The following is an 18,960-nucleotide window of genomic DNA, read 5'->3' on the forward strand; positions in this document are numbered from 1 at the left end:
CTTTTTAAGTCAGATCTAGCTAGACTGGTGGCCGTTTGACTCATATCAGCAATATTTTATCTATAATGCGAGCGAACTGTCAAACTAAAAGTGCATATAAGCCTGTCAGGATATGTGATAGCTTATGCCAATCGAATGTAATACAAATTCAATTCAATTCAATTCAACATTTTCTATAGGTTATTTCTTATCTTCCAGAAGGTTACTATGATTGGCCATGTAAGGCCTTCTTCCATTAGAAAATAGATTCAAATTAGTTTGAGGATTTCAAAGAGTGCCCAACCCTAGAAGGCTATGTCCTAATAGCAATTTCATGGCGTGCACACTTCAATAACTTAATGGATCGGGGCGCTTCAGTTGTCTTCTAACAGATTCCAGTAAGGTAGCCAACCACCCCCCATCACCCCACGTCCCACAGAGAGATATCCTAAGAGATGGTGGAATGTTAAATCTTCTCATTCTGAACTCATTCTTGCCATATTTCATTCCATTCGTGTCGGACAACGATGCGTCCTTGATAACCTTTGCATGATATGGCAGTGAGCAAGGATGTCTTACGGGAAGACAGCGAAATTACATAACAAGGATGCACATGCGATGGGAGGGAGAGGAGTGAGTGCGGGCTTGCGCGCGCACCAGCGCCTGCGTACCCTTCGTCGCAGCCTATTGTAGGCTACCTCGTCCTGTCATCGGACAAGACTCCGGTTTCCTCAAACATGGAAATATACCTACTCCACTGCTCACACGCTGCGTTGGTCTTGTCGAAAACGGCACATCATGGCGATTGAGGGTGAGTGGCAAAGTTTAGTTACTATGACACATGTTATTGCCGTTCTTCGTATGGGACAGACCTGTGTTTATTCAGGTTGTGTCAGGACCTGCACCAACCTGGTTGTTGACAGATTCAAACTGAATAGCGTGAAGTTTACCTTGGGCTTGCAATCGATCGTTTCCTGTTGCTGCGAAACGGGGAGGTTCAACTGCATTGATGCAGACCTTGTCCTGTGACGGCGTATTGCGAGTGGTACTGAATGAACAGCACCCGTAGGCTGCTAAGAGAGAAGTTCAGCTCAGCAAAATTGACAGGCGTCGGAAACGTTAGATAATATCTTACCGGATGTCTTGTTTTACTGCCACTAAAATATACAATTTTTCAATATGGAACATTTGACTTTATCATCTGATTCGGCCTCTGTAATTTATGTTTTCGACATGTACAGTACAATCTATGCCACATTTACCTAGATACAAGATACAACATCAGTCATTTTGGTTAGTTGCTGTATGAGTGTATAGGGGTAGTTTGAATGCTGTTTATTTTGCTGTTGGACTCCCCACGGGAACAAGCCTTCACTAACCCAAGTAAATATGTCAAATACCCTAAGTGTTGTCCAGTGAAACCGTGACTCCCAGGTGTCTAGTCCCCTACAGGCCGCCCAAAAACAGTGAGACATCACTGCCTGGCCTCAGAATGAATTGAGTGATTTATGCTTAAAAGATTGAAATTGTTGTTTAAGGCACCCAAAGAATATTTGAAAGACATGTTGCTACATAAGAAGTCACAATGAGAAGATAACCACCTGTGTCTGACCCATCTGACTAAACCTAGGTGAAGTTTGTCTAAAATGTGTAATGCAGATTAACTTTATGTTACTCTGATGTGTTGTTCCTGTCTCCACTGTCGCCAATGTTAAGAGAAATCTTAAATCTTCGCTCAAGTGCAGACTCCACTGGCAATAAAGAAGTTAAGGCGAGCTTATTTGGTTGATACGTTTCATACACAAGGATAATTAAAGTACTGTAAGAAGGCATAACAACAGAAAGTGAAATGAATCAGGGTTGTTTTTTTTCTTTTAAAACTACAAAAATAAAACAACACAAATTAGTGTAGAGTATAAAACATTGAGAAGAAAAAAGTTAAAAAAAAAAGAGAAAAAAATGTGTAATGCATAACAACTTGGGAAAGGTTAAGTGCAGAAGGTACTGTATGTATTAATCTATTCTAGTGCTTTAATTGGCAGTATATGTAACATCATTCTGATGAGGAGCATAATAATCTGTATGCTGCTTCAGTGTTTGGGCACCATGGTGTCATGCACGTATGTTCTGAAGAAATTAAGACAAAATGTGTCGGTCGTATTGGCAAAAAAAGAATCGTTCAGGTCTGCCCAGAATGAACCATATTTAGTTAAATGTCCGCCCTATTTAAATATCCTCTGGTGGCTCTGCTTTTGACTGGGCGTATGCCGTCCGCTGTTTTTACACTCATTGGCTCCAACTCTACAGGTGCCAGCGTGCCACCTTCAGAGCAGATGAAGACCACCTGCTGAATTGACACTGAATGAGCATGAGAAATGCTTTGCCGTCCATGAACGTTTTGTATCAAGATAAAGGCACTTCTATAACCTGTAGACAAAGAAAGTTTTTGATAGCTCAATCATTGGAACCCTACCACACTCTACATGCAGCAAAAAAGGGAAGGGGTATATGTACATAGTGATGCATTTTTGTAAATGTAGTATGACAAAGACCATTCATATGATATTGTGACGACCTAAGGCAGGCTATGTATGTTAGAACTCCTTAGGGGTCAGCGTAACACCACGTGGCCTTGCTCTGGACCGCTATGCAGGCAGAGCTAAATTCGGTTACAGCTGACACAGGAATTATTATGTAGACTTTCCATAGCAGAGAGAGAGAGAGAGAGAGAGAGAGAGAGAGATCAACACCTGTGCAGTCAGGAAAACAGAACAGAAGTATTGCATAAGTTTTGCAAGTTTATTTTTTCCTGACAATGCAGACTGCAATTGCGCATTGCATACTTCATTTAATTCAATTGCATCTCTGCAGATTGATCTAAATGGTTGGGCTTACACACCTGTTGTGACCAACTATTTCAACAGATCAGTCTAGACAACCCTAACAGTCAGGTATGTCAAACAGATGTACAGGTAAAGCATCATATGCCCTAACAACAACTGGGTTCTTCATAGGAGGGGGGCGGAGTTGTGGCGTCCATGAACTCATCTGTGCCAGAAGAGGTAAGTTCACCCCAACACCACACCCACCCACCCACTCTGTGTTGGTCAAAACTGGCTCTGAGTCTGTTTCTGTGTCTATTATTTATGACATGGGTGATGATGCTGTCAGTCTGCTGTGCTAATATGTGTCAGACTGCAGTTGAGGCTCCTGTTGATGACTGGTCAGTCATGTGGAAGGAAGCATTGGTAAGGTGCAATCAGTTCAACAGTATGGTCTGAGTCAAATCTAGTGTGTTGATTTCACTTGGCTACTCAATATTCTGGGCAGCACCTCTGCATGGCTGTATGGCTAGACTACTGTATACAAGTAGCCTGCGCTGGGCTAGCCTGGCAAGCTATGGGGGGGAAGCTATGGGCCTGGGTCTACAAAAGGTTCCTATATCCCCTGTAGTGTGAATTATAAATGAGTTATCAGGTTTCTTGGACCCGCTGTCATGTTTAATTCAGTGCCCTGGGCTCTGTTTCTGTGTGTGTGTCAGAAAACAGTGTTAAAACAACAGCAGGTTAACCACAGCAGTTTAAGTAAACGTGGACTGGATTTCTTTGGCTCGCATTTAATTCTCATTTATGGGCCTAGGCGAGTCCTCTCATACATTTGATTTTTAAAATGATATCCCCCTGGTACTGGAATTTAGAACATTACCATAAATGGGGAAAATAGGCTTTATTTTCAATTTGCTATAAAATTGGACCTCATATTATGAGAAATACTACGTGAAGAAATCCATGCAAAATCTAATGTTTTTCCTATCATTAACCTGCAGGTCCTCACATTAAAAGCAGGCTACCATATGAAATATGGTATACTGTACGGTATATGGTATATGATAACAACTTCGACCTATCATTTGGAATATCATGTAAGAACATAGACCTATAAGGCTGACATGCAGCGAACCCATGACATAGAGTGTCTCTGAGATGTGGATAGGAAGGTTGCCGTGGGTTACATAACCACCCCAGCAGCATGTAGCAGCTCCAGTAGCAGCGGCATCCGCCATCCTTCTGGGACACAAACAACTCAGTCAGCTGCCTGGAGGCTCATGCACACACAGTGCCTGGAAAGAGCAGCTGTTCCTCCATCCAGCTCTCTGCCTCCACAAATACATCTCAGGTTAGGTAATAGCTTCGGTGCTTCGTAGCCCGCAGTGCGCTTCCTGCTTTTTCAGTGCTGGAAAAAAGGTAGTGGTGGCCCTCGGAGAGTTGTGTGCTGTGGATGAGTTTGCCATTTAAATGGTGTGAAATGTAAGATGTTTATGGTGTCGTGGCTCTTTTTGAGGTTTACTTCTCTGATACCCAAGTGCAGGTTCTTGCTCCAGGCCTTAGAGTCTACGGGGTTCAGGTTCTGTACAGCACGTTGAGACAACTTCATTTGTTGTTGGTGTTACATAAATAAATCAAATGGAAATTGAAAGTTGATACATTTAGGATTCGTAAAGTACTAGGCTCTTGGAGGACAGGCAGACAAGATATTTGAAGGCAATTGCAAGTTTTAGCCAATACGTTTTCAAAGCTAGGAATTAACCAACTTTGCAGTATTCTCTAACACCTGGCATTATGATACACTACAGCGCCATGTATAATAGAACAGAACATTTTTCATTTTAGTAGTAACACAAGGCCATTTCAATAACGCTCAACATTTTTAGTTGTTTTTCAATTGAATTTTTACTTGGGCATAAACACGACTCTGCCATGGGCTAGAAAATTGAACAACCCAATAATTGTGTCCAGTGTGTATGAAATTAATCAGCTATGGCAGTTTGAACAATATGGCTGCAAGCCGCGATACCTGGGGTCCCCTATGAACGGAGCAACCCATCACAGAGGATTTCATCACTGAGGAGTTGAGTGGGAGCACTGGTAATTTCATTACGATGAGAAGCACATTGTGAAGGACTGAACCGTGAATGCTCAAGGACACTCCATTCTGTTTGGATCCCACAGTGAATACCCTGTCTGCTGTCCTTGTGCTAGTTATAACTGGAAACAATACAATAAATTGAATTCAGGGTGTCATATCTGTGTATTTATCATAAACATCTAATGAAAGAGTCTGCATATGCCTGATACTGGTGCTGTGTCATACTCAGTCCTGAATTTCCACTGAAATGAATGAAGGGCAAACCTAGTACAGACCAATGAATGAACACTAAATATATGTTTCAACTTTAACTAATTACTTTAATTTACCTTCATTACCAATTGCTGTCCATTTCCTGGGAGTTCCACAGTGCGCTATAGCATCTGTTCACTTACCTATTCGCATGATACACAACACCAACATAGTGACCCATTTCCTTCATGTTTGGCCTGTTGGTGGAGGGGATGTTCTTTCACACACACACACACACACACACACACACACACACACTGGTTAAAGGCCTTTCCTGGTCTTTTAACGGGAAGTACGGTGGCATCGCGTTTCTCCCACGCTGTGAATTATTTAGTCGTTCTTTGACTAGTCGTGGGAGAGCCGTATAGGATGTCAGGTGATTCTTCAGGTGGAGCAGGTAAAAAAGAGAGCTAACTCCCTGAAAGAGATGTAGTCAGAAGTGAGAGTAGCGCAGACCAGTTGGGTTGGAGTTTTAGTAGGTCAAATGGCGTATCTTAACAATGCTGCCCTTTTGAAGCAGAGAAGGGGACCTCCGTCTGGGACATTTTGAGTTTGAGTTTCGTGAAGCAGAGAGTGAACTCTGTTCTTAATGAGTGCGTCTGGATGTTATATCTGCCTTTTGATGTCTTGTGAATCCTATCATCAGTGGATGTAGTTGAAAGGCTCTTTCCTAAAGAAAGAGGTAGGTGTTTTTAATACATCTCTCTATTTAAATATCTGCTCCATTTCTATTTATAAAAGGAGTGTGTTTTCAAGACTGCTGGCTTGTTTATAGTATCCTCTAAACGCCATGAGTCACTCAGTCGTGTTATTTTAACCTCAGGGTAAACACAAATGCTGGGTTTATTTGCAACCACATGAGTATCTTAAAGGATTCCTACCCTCTGACATTAATTCTCTATGTCAGAGCCCTATAGGAATCCCTGGAAACTTCTAGAAGCCCTTAATAGCAATATCTCTGTCCTCATTATGTCAGAAGTTTTGTGTGTTTTGTTTTGTTTTGTCTGTCTGTCTTTCTTTGTCTTTTTCTTGATTCTCACACATCTCTCCATTTGCCTCTTCTCTGTCTTTCTTTTCTCCTCAGTGTCTCCTGAGTTGCTAGGCATCCTGTCCTCCATAGCTGTCTTCATGGCGGTGATTGCTCTTTTTTTCCTCTACCTCAGTAACAAGCTGTCCGTGGAGAACACCAGTGAATTCTCCTGCTATGATGAGTACAGGAAAGACTTGAAGGGTAAATAGATTGATTGATAATTAGACTGATTGATTAACATGGCTATTAGCCCACTATTTAGGGTTAAAATCAGTTCAAATGTGTTTTGTTTAATTTAATTTAATTTAATTTAATTTAATTTAATTTAATTTAATTTAATTTAATTTAATTTAATTTAATTTAATTTAATTTTGTTTTGCGCATTATATACATCCATAGCTGTTTGCTTTAATGTTAGTATTTATATTCATACTAAATAATAAGAATTACAATTATGTAGCTAAAAGGTCATATCCACAGTCTCATATTACTTTGTAATCTACACTCTCATTATATTAGATATTATTCAGTTTCAGTTTCTTGTGGATGAAAGTGGATTAACTGCAAGTCATTTTGCCCTTCAGCACTTTATGGAATGAATAACTAATATTCTTTGGAGTCTAAAGCTTCTAACATACTGAGGCGTGTCTGTGTGCTCATTACTGGGATCAGTTTATTTTTTCTGTGTCAGCAGATTTTCTTTGATCTCATTAAGACAAAACTTTTGATCATTATCATGTTTATCTAGGGCACAGTTCCACCCATGTGTGTAGGTGGCAGACTCAAGGATGAATCCGAAGTGAAGAACTGCAGAAGGAGTAATTACTTTGTCAGAATAAATAAGAATCTTATTCTTATTAAGAGTTTTATCTTCATCCCCTAAGATGGGGACCGACTAAGATCATTATGAAGGATGAGGTGAGAAAGGCAGTCCATGACTTCATGATCTAAGTGACTGAGGACCACTCTGAACCTCTGTATTAACTGTGAATAAAAGAAACATTATCAACAACCATGGCGTTCTTTAAGAGCTTCCAGCAGAGCCTACCGTCCGTTACGTCCCTCTTGGACTCAGTCTCGAGTAAGGTGGATGATCTAGCCACCGCCGTGAGCGATGCCACCTACACCGTCAGCGACCAGTTAACGGAACAGGTCAACAGCATCATGAACAAGGTGCAGGCCGAGGAGGAGGAGAGGGCCAGAAAGGCAGAGGAGGCCGAGTTGGCGGCCCAGGCAACCCAAGAGGAGGAGGAGGAGAGAGAGAGGAGGGAAAGGAAGGAGGAGAGGAGGAGAGAACGAGAGAGGAGAAAAGAGGAAGAGAGGCTCAGGGAGGAAGAGAGGATGAGAGAAGAGGAGAGGAAACGAGAGGAAGAGGAGAGGAGAAGAAAGGAGGAGAACAGAAGGAGAGCACAAGAAGAGGCTCAGAGTGAGGAGGAGGAAGAGCAGAAGCCTGAGGAAGAGGAGGATGAGTGGTCTCGTAGAAACAAGCTCCGTAAGAACATGGAACAGTCCAAAAAGAAGAAGCAGGAGGAAGAGGAACAGGACGACGAGGAAACACAACAGATGGAAGAAGAGGAAGAGCAGGACCAGTGGTCTCGCTCAAACTCGAAAAACAAGTCCCGTCAAAACAGGATCCAGGACGACGGGGACTTGGAGGACAGAAGAGGTTCCTCCTCCGAGCACAAGAACAAACGTGGCCAGCCGGGGGAACTAGATGAACCAGAGGAGAACCATTCTGAGAGGAGCAGTCATAAGGGCACCAAAGCAGCTGACGTCAAGAACAACTCAGACGCCTCCAGGTCTGGCACTCAGAAGAGCCAGAAGATAGCAAACAAAAGTTATGAAGAGGAAGAGGTGGAGGAGGAGGAGGAAGAGGAAGGAGTCCCTAAAGAGAGCGAGGAAGAGGCAGATGAGACGGAGGACAATCACAAACCTGGTAAAGGGGGGAAGAATGGCATCTCTGTGTTGGGAAAGGAGGAGGGTGGCCGCAGAGGCACTTCACGAGAGGTCGAGAGAGAGAAGGAAAAGTCACAGAAGAATTCCAGTAGAGAAGGTGAGAGGGTGAAGGTGTGCTCCTCCCCCTGGATCTGAGTGCTTTCACTTTCACTTTCACAGCTTCTTCTACTTCTTGAGATCTCCAGTCTCTTGAGTTTCCTTTTCTCTGTTTGACTTGAGATTTCTGCTCAAATTCAATGCCCCTGTACTGCTCTCATTGCAACGTATTTTGGCATCGATTGTTATGTTATAAGTGATACTAGGAGGCATAGGGTTCAAATAGGATTCACATTACTTGTGGTATTCTGTGGAGGATCCCTTCAACACAACAATATCTTACCCTTTTCATGATGAAGCATGAAGGAGAATTCATTGAAAAAGTGCCTCATCAGATCTCTAATTCAGCTATTCCCTCTCTGAAAAGAGATCTCTGCTGCCCTTCTGGTCTAAGTAATTCTCTCTGAAAACCTGTTCATTCATAAAAAAATGTCTCTGGCTGTTTGCTTTCTGGCTTTTAAACCTATCCTTCCCCGTTTGCCCCCTCAGACAGAGGCACTGAACAGGGTTCGTCAGAGAGCGAGGAGGAGAGGGCGTGGAGACACAGCGAATCGGCCTCACAGCCTCAGAAAACATCTGGCTGGGGCAACAGTGGCAGCAAACACTCCGAGAAAGAGGCCTACAACAGCAAAGCCCTGGCACAACAGGGTAGGCTATTATTATGGAGATCAGAGGCTCGCAATTCCCGACCCTGCATATCTTTGATCTCGCCCTGCTACAAGCACTCCTGATTAAAGTCAGTGTAATTATCCTGCTCCGGATTACCGAAAGCAGACGTGCTGAGCTCATCAAGAGTGCCACTGATGAGTTCAGCCAGGTACTCAGACCAGGAGAAAGATGGAGAACATCCACCAGGAGCAAGATTAAAATCCACTCGTATTAATGTTTTCAGATTTAGCGCATATTTTATATTTCATGGCAGCACATCTGTCACCTATCACCTAGCCTGACACCTGTTACCACTACAGTATTCACTTGGAGAGATGCATTCATCATTCATACATTCATTCATTCATCAGCGACCCTCTGTTTTAAAGGTGATGGGGCTGATTCATTAATTCATTAATTCATTAATTCATTAATTAATTCATTCATCATTCGCCAATTATTCATTCATTCATCAGCCACCCCCTGTATTAAAGATCATGGGGCTGATACACACCATTTATTCATTCATTCATCATTCGTCATTCATTCATTCATCAGCGACCCTCTGTATTAAAGGTGATGGGGCTGATACATTCATCATTCATGCATTCATTCATTCATTAATTTATTAATTAATTAATTAATTAATTCATTCATTCATTTATTCATTCATTCATTCATCAGCCACCCCCTGTATTAAAGATCATGGGGCTGATACACACCATGCATTCATTCATTAATTCATCATTCATTCATTCATCAGCCACCCCCTGTATTAAAGGTGATGGGACTGACAACAGCTTCTTTTCTTCTTTTTTCTTTTTCTCTCACACACCTGCACCAAAGAGTATAATTGGTGTATTTCCATTAAAGTAACACTATGCAACAATTTGACACTTTTTGAGGTATGGTTTAATAGGCAACTAGTTTTGGTACCATCCTCAAATTTGTTTTGATAGCATATGGTCATGTGAAGAACTGATAAACACCTGTGTCTTTCCCACAGGGATATGCACTATGTAGTTCTGAGTTCCGGGCTGGAACACCCTGCAAAAATGGAAGAAAAGCTTTCACAGCATGACATTGCCAGCTATACTGCCAAAAGACACCAGTTAGTGTGTTGGCAACAGAAAAGAACAGAACAGAACTCCTTACTTTGGAACATAACTCCTTATTGCTGCTTTAAATTTCAATTTCAATTTAAATTTGGTCTCCTCCATTAGAACACGTTTGATTTGATCAGGCTTCAGATTCTTCTTTTGTGGCGACTACATTTTGCCTGCTTGCCTAAACTTTAAGTTTTTTCTGTGCTCACCCCACAGCTAATAGCATCCAGCGAATGAGGCACTCCAAACAGCTGAACGAGCTGCAGCCACCCCCCTACAAGCCTTCATCTCAGCAGCAGTCTCGTCAGACCCGCGCCCAGGACTCGGAAGAGGAGAGTGAAGAGGAGGATGAGGATGAAGATGAGGAGGAGAGCGAGGAAGAAGAGGAGAGTGACGACCCTGACTGCCAGAAAGAGGACGTCCCCAGCGACAGCACTGCGGTCCTGGGCCCGGAGGTAAAGGAGGCCCTTAAGCGTCTCCCCCACTGTGTGCTGTTGTAGGAACCCCGTCACCCGTCAACCCAGTCTCCCCGTCACCCCCGCTGTGTGCTGTTGTAGGAACCCCATCACCCCCGTCTCCCCCGCTGTGTGCTGTTGTGGGAATCCTGTCGCTGTCACCACTGCCGACACGACCATCACCACTCCCCCCACCCCCCCCCACCCCACCACCACCACCTCCTCCCATCAAAACATTGACACATCTACAGCAACCTACTGTCTTCATATGTCCCCTTGGAGCAAAGGAGATCCATGCTAAGAATGGATTTGGCTTCAGACTGGGGAGTCTGTGAAGTTTGTCTTGTTTTCTTTACAGGTTTATGGATTAGGCCTAAAATTAGTGATTGGCTGTGTTTGATCCCTGCTTTGTTTGTGTGCTCCCTGGGGATCTCGTTAGCGAAGCACAGGATAGAGCGAACTTACTCTTTCAGAACTCTTTTGTTGCTTCTTTGATTTTTTTTATGTTAGAAACAGAGGAAGCCAAAGAACTGATTTGAAAGTTGAAAAAGAAATTAAACAAAAACATTTCCCCTTCTTGTTTTTTTCCCATCCCATCATTTTTGATCAAGAAAGATAACTTTGGTTTTGTGGATAATGCAAAACATTCATTCAACTCATCAGAAATCACAGAGACGTTTTGTTCAACCCACATTTCACAAGAAAAGTTTTGTTCAATCATCAGCCTGCATCTCATTTGAGTCAGTTTGTTTCAAGCGATGCTGGACGCTCCTGAGCTAAGCATGGACTGATTTAAGATTGTCGAAGGAGCAGGGCTGTCCCTGTCTTCTTGTCACTTGTCTCAGGGACACAGAGACACATCAGTCTGTCCAGGGCTTGGTAAGTCCTGCTGCTCTCCCTGAGTCTGCCTGTGGCTGCACGGTGGCAGTCTTTACCTAACGCCTGCTGGTGGACTAGGTACCGAAGGCACATGTTGGCATTTGCATTTGGAGCAGGGTAACATGGTACTCGCTATAGAGACAACTCCTGGGTGTAGATGGTTTAGGGTGTTGGCCGAGGGTGTTGACATATGCAGGCGTGGGTGGCTTATTTGACCTAATCCTTAAAAGTAAAAGGTAAAGCTAAAATCAAAGTGAAACCCAGTTGAAAGAAAATATTTGAAGGATTGTAAAGTACACCCTCTTTAAGTCCTCGTAAGGACTTTCTGATACTTTGTTTTCTTTAAGTTTGTCTTCTTCGAGAGGTTGGTGGGAATGGGGTTGGTCTGATGATGCCTTGCTCCATTTGTAAATAGTCCAAAGAGAGGCAAAGACATGCTGCTTCACCAGCTTAGGCAACTCCAAGGAGGTTGGGATGCTGAATACTGATCTTTTTATGCGCACTAACACATACATGCATCTGAATGCAGTGCCCTACTTGCATCATAACCTCTCCTGCTGTGTCTGTGTTTGCTTGTGGCTTTCTTTGACCTCTTTGGTGTCTTGCTTTTTTCATCCTGAAATTGATTTATCATTGCAGCCTTTCTCACAGATCGGATCTTTTCCTCTCTTTCTCTTTTTTCTGCTTTTCACTCCATACCTCCTTTCTGACATCACTTAATGTTCTACCTTTTTATCTGCCACCATCCCCCCACCTTGTCTTCCTCCTATCCCACGCCTCCATCTTTATCCCCTCGCACCCTCATCTGTCTATACTTCTCTCTCTCTCTTTCTCTCTCTCTCTCCACCTCTCTCTCTCTCTCTCTCTCCACCTCTCTCTCTTTCTACCTCTCGCTCTCTCTTTCCACCTCTCTCTCTCTCTCCACCTCTCTCTCTCTCTCTCTCCACCTCTCGCTCTCTCTCTCTCTCCACCTCTCTCTCTCTCTCTCCACCTCTCTCTCTTTCTACCTCTCGCTCTCTCTTTCCACCTCTCTCTCTCTTTCCACCTCTCTCTCTCTACCTCTCGCTCTCTCTCTCTCTCCACCTCTCTCTCTTTCTACCTCTCTCTCTCTCTCTCCACCTCTCGCTCTCTCTCTCTCTCCACCTCTCTCTCTTTCTACCTCCCTCTCTCTCTCTCCACCTCTCGCTCTCTCTCTCTCTCCACCTCTCTCTCAGGACACCTCAGTGCCTCCTCTTCCTGCAGGGTATGAGCCGGAGGAGCTGGGGAAGTACGGAACGCTGGACGTGGCCTTCGAGTATGACTCAGGCGAGCAGCGCCTGGCCGTGACGGTCACAGCTGTCACCGACATTCCTGCCCTGAAGAGCACGGGCAATGTGTCCTGGCAGGTGTGTGAGAGAAAAAGAAAAAAGAAGAAAAGAAGAAAAGAAGAAGTGTGTTGAAAACAGGAGAATACAATAGGCAGAAGCAGATGTCGGAAAGCAAGTAGATGAAAGGAATACAGGAAATGAAAGTATGAGAAAAGGGGGGGGGGGGGGGGTTGTAAATCAGAGGTTCATCATTAAATGATGGTTCATCCTCAGCAAAGAGCTCAACATCAGGGTGTGATGTGCCCTTGAGTCATAACTGTGGTAGCTCATGTTACTCATTTGAATGTGTTGAGGACACACGACCAATATATTGGATGGGATTCAAGATTCAAGGTCCCATAACATTAAATGTCTTGCCAATGAATGGCTTCACTCATTCACTCCTTGGTTAGCAAAACAAAGGCTGAGTAAGACAAAACGGCACTGTTCAATGTCACATGGCTAAATGATCCTCTGGTCTAAATGAAGCATTGTCATTGTCTGTTTTTATCTAATGAATGCTACCCTCTACTTGTTCTTTACTCCGACTAATGGATTCTATTGCTTTGGGATATTATGGGATAGAGCTTGTATTACGCTAGTTGACTTGAAGGAAAGATAAAAACACTCGCAGCTCTTAAACTGTACTAACTGGTTTATGACTTCTATTGCAGGTCCACCTGGTTCTCCTGCCTACAAAGAAACAGCGAGCCAAGACTGGAGTTCAGAAGGGGCCATGCCCTGTGTTTACGGAGACCTTCCGCTTCTCACGGGTGGAACAGGAGGCCCTGGGGAACTACGCCGTGCGGTTCCGCCTCTACAGCGTGAGGAGGATGAAAAAGGAGAAGGTGCTGGGGGAGAAGGTGTTTTACCTCACCAAGCTCAACCTGCAGGGCAAGATGGCTCTACCCGTCACTCTGGAACCAGGGTCATCTGTCACGGTAGGTGATATGATATCTGTGTGTGTGTGTGCTGGTGGGACCGATGGTGGGTGGATCTGTGTGTATTGTGTATGTGTGGGATATTGTCCTGTAAGTGTGACTGTGTGTTGTGGCGCAGGGCTGTGGGTCTATGGTGAGTGTGTCCTGTGAGTGTGTGATATTGTCCTGTGAGTGTGTGATGTAGTCCTGTGAGTGTGTGATATTGTCCTGTGAGTGTGTGATGTAGTCCTGTGAGTGTGTGATATTGTCCTGTGAGTGTGTGATGTAGTCCTGTGAGTGTGTGATATTGTCCTGTGAGTGTGTGATGTAGTCCTGTGAGTGTGTAATATTGTCCTGTGAATGTGACTGTGTGTTGTGGCACAGGGCTGTGGGTCTATGGTGAGCGTGTCCCGCAGCATGGGGGCGCTGTCCTACCGCTCCAGCGGCGACTCCGCCTCACCTGAGCTCCTGCTGGGTCTCCTCTACAACTCCACCACCGGCCGCCTCTCCGCAGAGGTCATCAAGGGGAGCCACTTCAAAAACAACACTTCCGACAAACTGCCCAGTAAGAGACTTGAGATACTAAGAGCCACCCTGTACTGTCCAGTTACCACCCCATTATACCCACCAGGATGTTAGTTGTTGAGGGGAAAGAAAATGTCCACACCTTTCTACTATTTAAGGCACGTTTCACCCTACCAAATTTAAATTCAGTTTTTTTAAATCCACCACACCCAATCGTCTCCAATTTAAACAGTAGCGACAATATCAGATAATGTCTTATCTGTTGCCATTAAAATACAACAGTATTTGCTAGCTACGGGGAAACAGACTCTTGATGCTCCAGTCTAAATGCTAAAGGCAGTCGCATTTAATTACTCCTAATAATTCGTTTTTTAAGTGTATCATGTCCAATAGTTATCATGTTTATATTTCTGCTCAGGGTTCTTTTTTTCCTCTCCTGTGTGTCCTTTACGCCATCTCTCCGTAACCTTTAACCTCTCTTTCCTCTTACCACTCCGAACTTCCTGCTGGTCCTTTGTGTGTGTCTCTCACTGCCCCCCAGTTGGCCTGTTCTGCTGCATAAAGCAGTTCATTGGAGGCCAACTCTATATCATGCGAGGTGAGTTTATGTCCCCCTTCCCCTCTTTGTTGCCTGCTGTCGATCGCAATCTCCTGCGTGAACACAAACAAATACACAGCCCCCAACAAGTGTTAAAATGAGTTTAAAATGCATCAACGCAGTGTTAAAATGAGTTCACTCCTGTTCACCCCATTGGAACCACAAACCCCTTACCTCCACCAATGAGCTCTCTTCTCTCTCTTTCCTCGCCGTCTGCTTTTTGTTCCCTTTCTCTCTGCTCTGTTTCCCCAGACACAGGGGATGTTTGTGTGTGTGTGTGTGTGTGTGTTTGAAAGGCTTTTATATGCTCCCCAGTTGTCAAAGTCATAATGAAAAGAAAGAGACTCCTGTCACTGAATGTACCTTGCACTTGACGTGTTTCTGACACGTTCCAAATTAATTTGAGAACCTCAGACTGGAACAGCATGTCTGTCAACCTCTCATGTCTGTGTGAACGCTTATAGAGAGCTTTCACCATAGGGTCTTGGGCTGTCATGAAAATGAGTTTGAGGCGGCAAAATAGGGCATAAAATCTTGTGATGCATGCCAGTCATCTGAAACAAAATGATCCAGAATGGACATAGTTCATGTTTTACAACAGTGTTGCCTAAATCCGCCACTAGATGGCAGTGTTTCCATTTCGACTCCTTTCCCTCCGTCTGTAACAGGCTAGGATTGCTTGGGACACAAATTGAAAGCCCCTGAAAGGCTCCTCAGTGCTGAATGTGGCTCGAAAGTTCACTCAAGATGAATTTTACAGAGTTCTCAGAGTTATGGTTGACTGTGTAATGTGTGTATGTAGGCCTGATTTATACATATTGATTCAATTAAAACCAGCCATAATTGATCACAGTTTGTAAGTCTCACAGTTGAATGAATGAATTAATTAATTGTAATACGCGTAAAATGTTAGTGTATGTTTAGCACACATACAAAAAATACATAAAAAGCCATAAGAAATTCTGCCTCACTCCACAGACACCTACGTAAAGCTGATCATGCTGGACTCCAAGGGCAAGCAGATGTCCAAATGCAGGACGTCGGTGTGCCGCGGTCAGCCCAGCCCCACCTACAAGGAGACCTTCGTCTTCCAGGTGGCGCTGTTCCAGCTGTCGGAGGTGACGCTGCACCTGTCCGTCTACAGCCGCCGCAGCAGCATGAAGAGGAGAGAGCGTCTGGGCTGGGTGACGCTGGGCCTCAACAGCGCCAGCGAGGAGCAGGAGGAGCACTGGAGCCACATGAGGGAGTCGGAGGGGCAGCAGGTGTGCCAGTGGCACACCCTCCTGGACACCTGAACCGCAGCAGGGACTGGGGAAAACACCAACAGCGCAGTGAAGCCTAAGAGAGAAGGGACAGCTGGGGATTGGGATTGGGATTGAAGGTTTGTTAATCTTGTACTTCCATCAGTGGGGCTAAACGGGCGTGTGAGTGTTTGAGGAGTCCACGTACCAATGAGAGAATCAGGTGCCTGATGGTTCCTGGTGATTCCGTGAAGATGTTGAAAAACATGCCTGTCTGGAACTGCAGACTGCTGGTTTCGGTGTTCTCCTCCCTCTGAAACTCTCTGAGACTGAAAACCCATGATGTGATAACAGAGAGAGAGAGAGAGAGAGCGAGAGTGAGAGAGCGATGTCTGAAGTCATTGGGGAGAAACAGCAGCAGAACTCCTGACCTCCTGAACTCTTCTCCGTGTGACTACACGTACTGTAGCCTACCTGCTACACACCCCCTTCAGCCTACCAGCTCCCCCGGACCAGATGGACCGTCTTACGGCTCTATTTCCTGTTCTGTACATGGGCGTAAGGATTTCTATGTGAGCCCTTCCATGCAACCTCAGACCAGATGGGTTCATTGAGGTCACAGTTATGCAATATCTCCTCCCTTCCACACTCAAGTATGAAAGTGCATGCGACTCATAGTGATTTAGGGACAGCATCATGCATACGTCATCAAACTTGTTTTCAGAGATTTTGCTGTACGCTGTAGGACCAAAGACCACGTAAACCACACTGAACAGCTACGCTTTTAAAACAACACATTCATAAGTTCGGTGTCAGACCAGCTAATGCAGCCCATCTTGAACTAGTTTAGAGGTCGTGGGGAGTCAAATCAAGACCAGCAAATATTCATATCTGCCTCCCCTGACATATGGTAATGATTTACTATATCCTGTTTACATGTAAAAGGGATACAATTATGCATATTTCTATGGCTTTCTAACTGACTGATGTCACTGCGGTACCCGTGTTTCTATGTAGCGTACGTTTGGGGTCTGATCACCACTTACCTCTGGTTTTGGTCATGAAATGCACAATCTGTTTTAAAATTGAAAAGAAATAATTTGACTGATTGTTCTTTTTGTCTTGTTTTGACCACAGATTGGTATTCTTGTCTTTTAAACCATGTATTACATCATGTATCAAATCATGTTTACAGAAATTGTTGGAATTTCCTTGTATGTAATTATTATTGTATGTAATTATTAAATCAAAGTCTCTTTGCAACAAATGGCAGCTTGTCTTATGCTCTAGAAAAATACACACATAAGTACACACATTGCAAGACCTGATCTAGGGTAAACATCTATAATGTCTAACTCAGACCAGTTGTGTTCACAGTCACTTCTCTGTGTTTTGTTGTGGTGAAAGCGAGTGAGAGGAAGTAAACACAAACAGTGCTGGAGTTCCTTGTTCCTATTTCTTCTGATTTTCCAGGATGCCCTTTTTCAAAAAAAGATTAACCAGGAAGTCCACTGCGTGGCTGGTAACAATGAGGGATGCAAGTCAACTTTCCTGCCATGTGCGTTGGAGAACCATTTACTGTAAGTTGAATAATACCTGTGGTAATTGCCTTTTCTATTTATATTCTATGTGTGCCTCTATTCAGGGATTCATAGGTATGTAGACTTAGTTGCTTGTAGTTGCTTCAAATCATAAACATTTGCTAACTAATGTGTGTACTGCAGAATGTGTGCTGGTTTTGGAATGTGTGTGTGTGTGTGTGTGTGTGTGTGTGTGTGTGTGAGAGAGAGAGAGAGAGAGAGAGAGAGAGAGAGAGACACACACACACACACACGCCATCTCTTGTCAACCATGCTTGTGTCTACGTAAGGTGAGGATGACTTTGTGGCCCTTCACTGCCTCAAAGGCCACAGGCAGCCACTAACCACTGTTCCCTCACGCCAGCAGAGGCCGACAATCACTTATCAGGCCTACACCACAAAACCTACCCTAAGGTAACATGCTGACATCATGATGAGGCTAGGTACTTGGCACCACAAGATCCTCTGATGACTCACTTGAAAATGAGTGGGTTTGGAGGTAATCAGAATGCCATTGATGGACAACTCATTGTTGTGAGCAAAGGGGTTGGAGCTCTTGATTATGGTTGAGGAGTTTGCCCAGTATGCAAGGAGATTCACGTCAGCAAATGGGGGCTGTTCTGTTCGCCCACGGGACACACTTTAAACCAGTTCCTGGTGAGTTCAGTCATGCATTAAATAAGATCCTGAAAATCCTGAAAGATGGCAACAAAGAGTCTGTAGAGGTGGATCTCTAAAGAATCTCAAATCAAATTAAACTTTTCTCCAATTTTAATTTCCTGTGACTTAAAAAAAAAGAAATCCCAGTGCTGGGAAACAATACACCATAATCGCACAAGGTCTAGCACTGAAACGGCTTTAGTCAAAGTTCTGAATGACCTACTAATTGCATCTAATCATGAGTGCATTTCAGTGCTGGTGCTTCTACACCTTGGTGCTGCTTTCGACATGTTTTGCTATAGAGACTCGAACATCATGTTGGTATCAAAGACTGTTCCCCATCCTGGTTTAGGTCTGAAGAATAATGTGGTTTCAGATACTTTCAACCCATATTCATTTCCCCCCCACAAGACTGTATCACATTCACACCACCTTCATTAACACACAAATGGTCAGCAAGACCCTCCCTGTCTGCTGGCATTCACACCATTGAGATCTAGGTAGACCTAGGACATGCCCCCAACTTACACCATGAACCAGACCCCAGACACACCCGTTATGCTAAGTTGTGTATTCTACCTTCCTATAACTGAAATGAAACTTGTATGCTGAGTGTGTTGTGTTAGAGAAAGAACATCATAGAGACGGCAACCGCCATGTGTGGTGAGAGAACGGAGCAAGGATGCATTGAGGAGACATTGCAGCCTTTGAAGACAAGGCCAAACAAAGAAGAGAAACTACTCTATGGACCATATCTTCTAAT

General features: G+C 44.0%; 1 protein-coding gene across 4 annotated transcripts; it reads left to right on the forward strand.

Moving 5' to 3' along the window:
• Nucleotides 1-11: 11 nt before the first annotated feature.
• Nucleotides 12-17,458, forward strand: syt14b (synaptotagmin XIVb). 4 transcript variants are annotated; one of them, XM_031581796.2, is made up of 10 exons: nt 12-790; nt 2,994-3,041; nt 6,242-6,388; nt 8,729-8,887; nt 10,210-10,448; nt 12,542-12,712; nt 13,348-13,614; nt 13,978-14,158; nt 14,660-14,716; nt 15,695-17,457. In XM_031581796.2, exons 1-10 carry the CDS (start codon nt 778-780, stop codon nt 16,009-16,011), a joined length of 1,599 nt encoding a protein of 532 aa, XP_031437656.1. In that variant the 5' UTR covers nt 12-777; the 3' UTR covers nt 16,012-17,457. The 4 variants fall into 4 exon arrangements, with proteins under 4 accessions (XP_031437656.1, XP_031437655.1, XP_031437659.1 ...); XM_031581795.2 differs by having other exon boundaries at nt 12-3,041; nt 15,695-17,458; XM_031581799.2 differs by lacking the exon at nt 6,242-6,388.
• Nucleotides 17,459-18,960: the final 1,502 nt, after the last annotated feature.

This window comes from Clupea harengus, chromosome 15 (assembly GCF_900700415.2).
Source record: "Clupea harengus chromosome 15, Ch_v2.0.2, whole genome shotgun sequence".
Lineage (NCBI taxonomy): Eukaryota > Metazoa > Chordata > Actinopteri > Clupeiformes > Clupeidae > Clupea > Clupea harengus.

Coding starts and splice junctions, on each gene's coding strand:
- syt14b (XM_031581795.2), top strand. CDS start 2,933: ATGTCAAACAGATGTACAGGTAAAGCATCATATGCCCTAACAACAACT. Junction 12,713..13,347: donor CGGGCAATGTGTCCTGGCAG/GTGTGTGAGAGA, acceptor CTTCTATTGCAG/GTCCACCTGGTTCTCCTGCC. Junction 13,615..13,977: donor AACCAGGGTCATCTGTCACG/GTAGGTGATATG, acceptor GTTGTGGCACAG/GGCTGTGGGTCTATGGTGAG.